This window comes from Salvelinus fontinalis, chromosome 42 (genome assembly GCF_029448725.1).
Source record: "Salvelinus fontinalis isolate EN_2023a chromosome 42, ASM2944872v1, whole genome shotgun sequence".
Taxonomy (NCBI): domain Eukaryota; kingdom Metazoa; phylum Chordata; class Actinopteri; order Salmoniformes; family Salmonidae; genus Salvelinus; species Salvelinus fontinalis.
In genome coordinates, this window is record NC_074706.1 from 19,499,578 (window position 1) to 19,510,119 (window position 10,542).

The following is a 10,542-nucleotide window of genomic DNA, read 5'->3' on the forward strand; positions in this document are numbered from 1 at the left end:
TTAGACTAAAAAGTCCCATTTTGTGTTTATTAAACATAAACAAGTTAATACATCATATGAAAACCACACACGTCTCAACTACAGAGCTGCATGAACCTGATGAACTTCATTCATTTTCATATTAAAATAATATTGAGGGGGAAAATTAAGTAGTTCAATGGAAGTAATGAAAGATGCATTTGTGAACATCATATAGCCTACACAGTACAAACAATACGTTAAATACTTTTTAGGCGTATACATGTATTATACAGTGAGTGTACAAAACATTAGGAACACCTTCTGTTCTCTCTGCTACCGCACGGCAAGCAGTAGCGGAGCACCAAGTCTAGGTCCAAAAGGCTTCTTACCAGCTTCTACCCCCAAGTCACAAGACTCCTGACTCTGTACCGGTACCTCCTGTATATAGCCTCACTACTGTTATTTTACTACTTAACACTTATTTTTCTTAAAACAGCATTTTTGGTTAAGGGCTCGTGAGTAAGCATTTCACTGTAAGGTCTACCTGTTGTATTCGGCGCATGTGACAAATACAATTTGATTTGACCTTCCTAATATGGAGTTGCACCTCCTTTGGCCCTCAGAACAGCCTCAATACATTGGGGCATGGACTCTACAAGGCGTCGAAAGCGTTCAACAGGGATGCTGGCCCATACTGACTCGAAGGCTTCTCACAGTTGGTTCAAGTTGGCTGGATGCCATTTCGGTGGTGGACCATTCTTAAAACACACGGGAAACTGTTGAGCGTTGCAGTTCTTGACAAGCTGGTGCGCCTGGCACCTACTACCATACACCCCCCCCCCCCCCCCGTTCAAAGGCACTTCAGTATTTTGTCTTGCCCATTCACCCTCTGAATGGCACACATACACAATCCATGTCTCAAGGCTTAACAATCCTTCTTTAATCTGTCTCCTTCCCTTCATCTATACTGATTGAAGTGAATTTAACAGGTTACATCAATAAGGTATCATAGCTTTCACCTGGATTCACCTGGTCAGTGTATTTCATGGAAAGAGCAGGTGTTTCTAATGTTTTATACACTCAGTGTATATTCCACAATGTCTGGGCCTTGCACATCCAACACTCTTTAATGCAGGCTTTGAGCTAAATGTCAGAAGCTATCAAATGGAATGGTTACTTTCTATGTTATAGAGTGGAATGGGTTTTCTCCTGATGTATTCTGAGGTAGCTCCTCTCTGAGAACCTCTTCCCGCAGTGCGTACAGGCGAACGGCCTCTCTCCCGTGTGGACCTTCAGGTGCCTCTTCAGTTTGTCCTGGCGGGAGAACCTCTTCTCGCACTGGGGGCAGCTGTAAGGTTTCTCCCCTGTGTGGACCCTCTGGTGCCGCTTCAGGGTGCCAGCCTCGGTGAAGCGCATGTGGCACTGGGTGCAGCTGAATGGTTTCTCCCCTGTGTGGACCCTCTGGTGGATCTCCACCTTCTGGGGGCAGCTGAAGCCTTTGTTACAGAACATGCAGAGGAACCGTTTCTCTTTACTATTGCCTGATGTGGCTCCCCCTCCCCGACCCTGGGCTTTAGCCCTGTTGTTTGAGTTCAATACCTGATTGAAAAAGACATGGCCGTGTGAATCTGAAGATCCCATCGACGTGGACACGGGGTCTCGATCACTGAGCGTGTGTAAAGGGGAGTGGGTGGCAACATTTGGATTTGTCTCTAAGCTTTCCCTGTAGTCTATAAAATCTCTGCCCTGCGAGTGTCCTTCTCCTAGGTGATTATCTGCATTCCATGTGGAAGGAACGTCGCCTTCCAATTTCACAGTCACTTCATTTATGACAAGCCCCTCCCCTTTCTTATCTAAGTACCCTTCAGAGTATACAGTACTACTGTACTGATTCCAGGCCCCTATAGACAGATCAGTCTGTGTCTCTAAACCCAGGGGCATGTTGCCAGGGTCCTTCTCTGTGGTGTAAGAACAAGCAGGCTCCTCACTACCAGTGTCTAACTTGTCACCATCCCCATCTCCACGGGAATTAACAGGCCTCTGGCTCTGATGAAATACTGGTAAATAGTCTGAGCCGGGAGCAGGAGGACAGCCCAGTCTCCCCAGACCTGGATCTGATATTTGGTCAGGTCCTGTGTGTAAGAGACTGTGTGTTACAGTTAACGTCTTGGTGTCTGTCTTTGACTTGAGGGCGGCGTTCAGCGTTCCACTGACCTCCGTGATGCTGCGTCGGGTCCTGGGCTGCGCTGGGGTGGTGGTAGGGTCCTCGACTCCAGTCTGAAAGTTTCTGCTGTGCCGTGGGTCCTCGTCTCCTTCAGACCTCTCTAGCTTGAACCCAGGACCTGCATCTGCAGACTGACAAGAAGAGGCGAGGTTATTACCAGTACATGAGTAGAATTGGAATCGTCTCACAAGCTCCCTTATGGCAAATGTACATGTGAATGGCTGAAGGGTGCCTTTCCGAAATAAATGGGCCACATTTGATTTACAGAGTAACTGTAATTTGTAATGCAACACTATTACAACTAATCCAGGGCTCTCCAACCATGTCCCTGGAGAGATACCCTTCTGTAAGTTTTCACTTAAACCCCAGTTGTAAGTAACCTGATTCAGTTTATCAACCAGCTAATTATTAGAATCAGGTGCACTAGATTGGGGTTGGAGTGAAAACCTACAGGACAGTAGCCCTCCAGGAACAGGGTTGGAGAGCCCTGCACTAACCTCTATCACGACAACGTGCTGGGTTGAGGATCCACTCGCCTCATCAACAGTAATTGGTTGGTCATCCTTCCACGTATTGTGTCCTGCTGGCTTCACAAAGCTCCTGTGGCCTCCAATGAGATGTCCTTCACCTGAGAGAGTGATTGGGTGAAAAGCAGTTGTTAGGTTAACTACGGTGGTATAGACATCTTTCTGTGTTTGCAAACATTGCCACACAAGGGCAATGCGTGCAATTTGATTACTGAACACGGGGGAGTTATCTGAAAACACAAAAAAAACATACATTCATGAGAAACATGTAAATGTATTTCACACTACCTTTGGATTATAATAGGATTTTAAACCTTGTGTGAAGTCAAAAAACATTATTTGCCTGTGTTTTGCATGTACAGTACCAGTCAAAAGTTTGGACACACCTACTCATTCAAGGGTTTTTATTTTTACTATTTTCTACATTGTAGAATAATAGTGAAGACATCAACTATGAAATTAAATAACATATGCAATCATGTAGTAACTAAAGTGTTCAACAAATCAAAATATGTTTTATATTCCTCAAAGTCAAATCAAATTTTATTGGTCACATACACATGGTTAGCAGATGTTAATGCGAGTGTAACGAAATGCTTGTGCTTCTAGTTCCAACTGTGCAGAAATATCTAACAAGTAATCTAACAATTTCACAACAACTACCTTATACACACACACACACACACACGTGTAAAGGAATGAATAAGAATATGTACATATAAGTATATGGATGAGCGATGGCCGTGCGGCATAAGCAAGATGCAGTAGATGGTATAGAGTACAGTATATACATATGAGATGAGTAATGTAGGGTATGTAAACATTATATAAAGTGGCATTGTTTAAAGTGACTAGTGATACATTTATTACATCCAATTTTGTATTATTAAGGTGGCTAGGGATTTGAATCAGTATGTTGGCAGCAGCCACTCAATATTAGTGATGGCTGTTTAACAGTCTGATGGCCTTTAGATAGAAGCTGTTTTTCAGTCTCTCGGTCCCAGCTTTGATGCACCTGTACTGACCTCGCCTTCTGGATGGTAGCGGGGGGAACAGGCAGTGGCTCGGGTGGTTGATGTCCTTGATGATCTTTTTGGCCTTCCTGTGACATCAGGTGCTGTAGGTGTCCTGGAGGGCAGGTAGTTTGCCCCCGGTGATGCGTTGTGCAGAACGCACCACCCTCTGGAGAACCTTGTGGTTGAGGGCGGTGCAGTTGCCATACCAGGCGGTGATACAGCCCGACAGGATGCTCTCAATTGTGCACCTGTAAAAGTTTGTGAGTGTTTTTGGTGACAAGCCAAATTTCTTCAGCCTCCTGAGGTCGAAGAGGTGTTGTTAAAACTTTCCACCTTCTCCACTACTGTCCCGTCGATGTGGATAAGGGGGTGCTCCCTCTGCTGTTTCCTGTAGTCCACGAACATCTCCTTTGTTTTGTTGACATTGAGTGTGAGGTTATTTTCCTGACACCACACTCCGAGGGCCCTCACCTCCTCCTTGTAGGCCGTCTCGTCATTGGTAATCAAGCCTACCACTGTAGTGTTGTCTGCAAACTTGATGATTGAGGTGGAGGCGTGCATAGCCACGCAGTCATGGGTGAACAGAGAGCACAGGAGAGGGCTGAGAACACACCCTTGTTGGGCCCCAGTGTTAAGGATCAGCGGGTTTGGAGATGCTGTTTCCTACCCTCACCACCTGGGGGCGGTCCGTCAGAAAGTCCAGGACCCAGTTGCTCAGGGCGAGGGTCGAGACCCAGGGTCTCGAGCTTAATGACGAGTTTGGAGGGTACTATGGTGTTAAATGCTGAGCTGTAATCGATGAAAACCATTCTTACATAGGTATTCATCTTGTCCAGATGGGTTAGGGCAGTGTGCAGTGTGATTGCGATTGCGTCGTCTGTAGACCTATTGGGGCGGTAAACAAATTGGAGTGGGTCTAGGATGTCAGGTAGGGTGGAGGTGATATGATCCTTGACTAGTCTCTCAAAGCACTTCATGATGACGGAAGTGAGTGCTACGAGGCAATAGTCGTTTAGCTCAGTTACCTTAGCTTTCTTGGGAACAGGAACAATGGTGGCCCTCTTGAAGCATGTGGGAACAGGAGACTGGGATAGGGATTGATTGAATATGTCCGTAAACACACCAGCCAGCTGGTCTGCGCATGCTCTTTCGACGCGGCTAGGGATTCCATCTGGGCCGGCAGCCTTGCGAGGGTTAACACGTTTAAATGTTTTACTCATGTTGGCCGTGGTTAAGGAGAGCCCACAGGTTTTGGTAGCGGGCCGTGTCAGTGGCACTGTATTGTCCTCAAAGCGAGCAAAGAAGTTGTTTAATTTGTCTGGGAGCAAGACGTCAGTGTCCGCGACGGGGCTGGTTTTCTTTTTGTAAATCCGTGATTGACTGTAGACCCTGCCACATACGTCTCGTGTTTGAGCCGTTGAATTGCAACTCTACTTTGTCTCTATACTGACGCTTAGCTTGTTTGGTTGCCTTGCGGAAAGAATAGCTACACTGTTTGTATTCGGTCATGTTTCCGGTCGCCTTGCCATGATTAAAAGCAGTGGTTTGCGCTTTCAGTTTTGCTCGAATGCTGCCATCAATCCATGGTTTCTGGTTGGGGAAGGTTTTAATAGTCACTGTGGGTACAACATCACCGATGCACTTGCTAATAAACTCGCTGACCGAATCAGCGTATACATCAATGTTGTTGTCTGAGGCCATCCGGAACATACCCTAGTCAACGTGAACGAAGCAATCTTGAAGCGTGGACTCCGATTGTTTGGACCAGCATTTAACAGACCTGAGCACGGACGTTTCCTGTTTTAGTTTGCGTCTATAGGCTGAGAGCAACAAAATGTAATCGTGGTCAGATTTGCCAAAAGGATGGCGAGGGAGGGCTTTGTATGCGTCGCAGAAGTTAGAGTAACAATGGTCCAGAACGCTGCCAGCCCGGGTCGTGCATTCGATATGCTGATAAAATTTATGGAGCCTTGTTTCAGATTAGCTTTGTTAAAATCACCAGCTACAATAAATGCAGATTCAGCATATATGGTTTCCAGTTTACATAAAGTCCAATGAAGTTCTATCTGGGCGGTTGAGGTGTCTGATTGGGAGGGGATATACACGGCTGTGATTATAATCGAAGAGAATTATCTTGGTAGATAATGGGGTCGGCATTTGATTGTAAGGAATTCTAGGTCAGGTGAACAAAAGGGCTTGAGATCCTGTATGTTATGATTAACGAGTCGTGATGTGATCATAAGGCATACACCCCAACGCCCTTCTTCTTACCAGAGAGATGTTTGTTTCTGTCGGCATGATGCGTGAAGAAACCGGGTGGCTGTACCGACTGATAACATATCCCGAGGGAGCCATGTTCCCGTGAAACAGAGAATGTTACAATCTCGGGATTGCCTTAATGACAGCTTTGCACACTCTTGGCATTCTCTCAACCAGCTTCATGAGGTAGTCACATGGAATGCATTTCAATTAACAGGTGTGCCTTGTTAAAAGTTCATTTGTTCAATTTCTTTCCTTTTTAATTGCGTTTGAGCCAATCAGTTGTGTTGTGACAAGGTAGGGGGATATTCAGAAAATAGCCCTATTTGGTAAAAGTCCATATCCATATTATGGCAAGAACAGCTCGAATAAGCAAAGTGAAACAACAGTCCATCATTAATTTAAGACATGAAGGTCAGTCAATGCAGAAAATGTCAAGAACTTTGAAAGTTTCTTCAAGTGCAGTCGCAAAAACCATCAAGCGCTATGATGAAACTGGCTCCCATGAGGACCGCCACAGGAAAGGAAGACCCAGTTACCTCTGCTGCAGAATTTAAGTTAATTCATTACCAGCCTCAGAAATTGCAGCCCAAATAAATGCTTCACAGAATTTAATTAACAGACAAATCAACATCAACTGTTCAGAGGAGACTGCGTGAATCAGGCCTTCATGGTCAAATTACTGCAAAGAAACCTCTACTAAAGGACACCAATAAGAAGAAGAGAATTGCTTAGGCCAAGAAACATGAACAATGGACATTTGACAGGTGGAAATCTGTCCTTTGGTCTGATGAGTCCAAATTGGAGATTTTTGGTTCCAACCGCCTGGTCTTTGTGAGACACGGTGTGGGTTAACAGATGATCTCCGCATGTGTATTTCCCACTGTAAAGCATGGGAGGTGGTGATGTGGTATGGGGGTGCTTTGCTGGTGACACTGTCTGTGATTTATTTAGAATTCAAGGCACACTTAACCAGCATGGCTACCACAGAATTTTGCAGCGATACACCATCCCATCTGGTTTGGGCTTAGTAGGACTATAATTTGTTTTTCAACAGGACTATGACCCAACATACCCCCAGGCTGTGTACGGGCTATTTGACCAAGAAGGCGAGTGATGGAGTGCTGCATCAGATGACCTGGTCTCCACAATCACCCAACCTCAACCCAAATGAGATGGTTTGGGATGAGTTGGACCGCAGAGCGAAGGAAAATCAGCCAACAAGTGCTCAGCACATGTGGGAACTTCTTCAAGACTGTTGGAAAAGCATTCCAAGTGAAGCTGGTTGAGGGAATGCCAAGTGCGTGCAAAGCTGTCAAAGAAAAAGGTGTCTATTTGAAGAATCTCAAATATAAAATATATTTTGATTTGTTTAACCCTTTTTTGGTTACTACATGATTCCATATGTAATTTCATAGTTTTGACATATTCACTATTATTCTACAATGTAGAAAATAGTAAAAATAAAGAAAAACCCTTCAATGAGTAGGTGTTCTAAAACTTTTGACCAGTAGTGTATATTTAAAAGAAAAATGTGGAGCTTGCCTGTTTTGCATGTTATTTTGGCATGAATACGTGTCACATATTAGTTTGCAAACAAACGTAAAAATATATATAATTCAGTTAATAAAGCTGCATATAAACATGGTCTCTTTTTTTGTTTTCTTGAGTAAGGCAGCTCCAAAATGCAGGTGTTTCAGCTTAGCTCAGTGCTTTCTGTGGTGTTAGGGCGAGCCAGCAGAAAATAGGAGCATTGCGCCATGATTGGCTCAGTGTTCTGTCACTCATGTGGACACTACGTCATCACCAAGTTTAAGTCTTTGGTAAGGGTAGACATCCAAAGTTTCAGCCCTTTGGGTTCTGCCATAGAGTTATATTACAAGTGCCCTTCCAAGAAGGCTCAAGATCATTGGCCACAGATAAAATTACATCAAATCACATTATATGTACAGTAGCTTTGACTTGATGTCAACATTTTACTTTCAAAGTCTTAGTTAGCAGTCATGATCATGAATCAAGTCGACAATTTACTGGCAAATCCTTGTCATATGAAGAGAAACTATAGATAAAACGTATTGGTGCTCATCGGCAATTGGACAAAGATTACACGACAAGTTGGAAATCGCACATTCAACAAGAAGTGGTATGGAAGGTATCAGTGGCTAACTGCAAGCATTGCAAAGCAACCACTAGACTGCTATTCAATGGAGTGGATGTGTGTTTTTTTTTCAGATTCCCACCATATATCCAAATAATGACAGACTTTGATGACAAAATTTTCCCACAAAGGACCGCCGCGCCACCTTCCTGTTTAAGTGACATCACAAAGTGAGCGCTCAACATTCTATAATAGAATTGTGTTATTTGACGCAAGACCCAAATGGCATTCAATGTGCCTCACCCTAATAATTTGGTATATTTTCACCTCTTAATTTCACCTACTGTTCTAACTTGGTGGTGCACATGTAGCCTATAACCTGTTTTAGAGAAATGTAATCATTGAATATTGTAAGAGCTTTCATTGTCTGTTTATATGCCCCCTTTATTTATCCTACGGTTCTGACTTGGTGTACAGGGAAAACACTAAGAACGGCCCATGTTCTGAATTCTGTTTGCTGTACATTTCAAAAGTGCTGAACAAATAGTTATGACTACGTCCGTCGTCGCTTGCTCATTCTCTTAATCAAAATTACGGATTGCCTCTTATCCGCTTGTCTTCCCTTATGCCATAGTTTGTACATCTCAATTGTCAGTAGAAACCACATTTGTTTAAGCATGTCAGCCATGTTTTTTTTAAAGGCAGTAAATGAGGCTGAATGAACTGTTTCACTGCCAGACAAGGCTCCGCTGATAGCCAAGTGTAGCAGTGGTAAGGTGTTGGGACAGCTTTATGTAGGCCCTAACAGTTTGTGGGCACCGTTTGTCACTGTTATAGTGCAATTCATGTATTGTTTGGTGTTGTGGCTTTGCTGGCATGCATCCCACATTTAGTTTTTTTTTGCCCCACCAAGATTTACATGGTAAAATCACCACTGGTCTCATCACAAATCAACTGCATTACACTTTTTTAAAAACAACTTCAACCAGTAAAATAGCTCTTTGGCTAACTTTAGGCCACTGGGCTCCCGAGTGGCACAGTGCTTGAGGCGTCACTACAGACACCCTGGTTCGATTCCAGGCTGTCACAACCGGCCGTGGTTGGGAGTCCCATAGGGCAGCGCACAATTGGCCCAGCGTCGTCCGGGTTTGGCCGGTGTAGGCCGTCATTGTACATAAGAATCTGTTCTTAGCTGACTTGCCTAGTTAAATAAACCAAATAAAATACTAAAGCCTATGTCCACGCGCGTTAGCATTTTAGCTAACAAGTGCTGCAGCCAAAATAGGTATTTTACAAAGATCCCAACCAAATAATAGTGTCTGCTCAAGCTATACTATAAACATTGTAAGCGTACTATGACATCCCCAAAATATGGTTTTGATTACAAATATGAATGTTTATTCGAGGCAGCGGCGCTAACCGCTTTAATTCTTCATCAAAAAGTCTCGCCTATCTGGTTAGAATACGATAGTGTCTTTGCACAAGATAGGTAGTTAAGTAATCACGGGAATGTTTCCATACTATCCAAAAACTGACCAAGACCCAATTCTTGGTAAGACATCTGAACACATGGGAAACGGGGCGACAGCACCCTCGGCCTTCTGCAACATGTACCTCTAGCCAATCCTGTTTTGTATCGGTCGAGGATCTTGACACTACTGGGACGACGCTCCCGTGCCACCTTCAGTTCCAGTAGCTGTAGTTTCCTCCGTAATCCGCTGTTTTCTTTCTGGCTTTGAGAAATTTCCAAACGAAACACTGCATAGTCGTCGTCTACGAGTTTACAGATCTCTGCCACGGCTGCATTCGCTAGCACCTCCATGACGGAGGCTATTTGAGTGTGAAAACCCATTTCGTTACAGTTAGCCATTGTTAGCAGCTAGCTAAATAGCATTACCTAGATAACATATATCAACAAGTGCTTTCACCAACAAAAATTAAACACGACTTGGGGTAAGTATGTGATACTGGGAAGTTGAATAAGTCATATTTTGAGTTCCCGGGTGTAAACAAACGTCTAAATAACTAAAACGCTAAGTGACGAAATTGTTCACTTCCGTGTAAAGATCTTATTGGTTGGCGTCATAGCTAAAGGGTGTGGTTAAATGAAAAACGAACGCGTGCTGTTATTTTAGTTACGGTACTGCTTATTACACATCAAATGTCCTATGATCAGTATATTTCAAACTCAGAGCAGACTTGTTTATAAAGAACAGTGTGTTAGCAAGAATATAGTAGAATAGAAGTAATTACTTTATTCCATCTACATCACATCAGTAAGGTAAATATTCAGCTGGGCCGTATTAATTTGTATTTTATTATATGCATTACGCCGATTCTGTTGCAAAACGTTTCTTAAATGGAACAATACGGAGAGGGACCTACATAGACTGTAAAAAGAATGGGGACATACCTGAATTTGTCCAATAGAAACTCTCGTTTTACTTGCTCAACTGT

The 10,542-nt window shown here is 43.7% G+C and overlaps 1 protein-coding gene across 1 annotated transcript; it reads right to left on the bottom strand.

Moving 5' to 3' along the window:
- LOC129841465 (zinc finger protein with KRAB and SCAN domains 8-like) lies at positions 1-10,147 on the bottom strand. The gene is made up of 3 exons (XM_055909739.1): positions 9,700-10,147; positions 2,683-2,813; positions 1-2,316 (listed from the first exon to the last, which is right to left on the bottom strand). The coding sequence occupies exons 1-3, from the start codon at positions 9,953-9,955 to the stop codon at positions 1,147-1,149; spliced, it is 1,557 nt and encodes a 518-aa protein (XP_055765714.1). The 5' UTR covers positions 9,956-10,147; the 3' UTR covers positions 1-1,146.
- Between the last annotated feature and the right edge of the window lie 395 nt (positions 10,148-10,542).

Coding starts and splice junctions, on each gene's coding strand:
- LOC129841465 (XM_055909739.1), bottom strand. CDS start 9,955: ATGGCTAACTGTAACGAAATGGGTTTTCACACTCAAATAGCCTCCGTC. Junction 2,814..9,699: donor CAAAACAGGATTGGCTAGAG/GTACATGTTGCA, acceptor TCACTCTCTCAG/GTGAAGGACATCTCATTGGA. Junction 2,317..2,682: donor AGCACGTTGTCGTGATAGAG/GTTAGTGCAGGG, acceptor TCTTCTTGTCAG/TCTGCAGATGCAGGTCCTGG.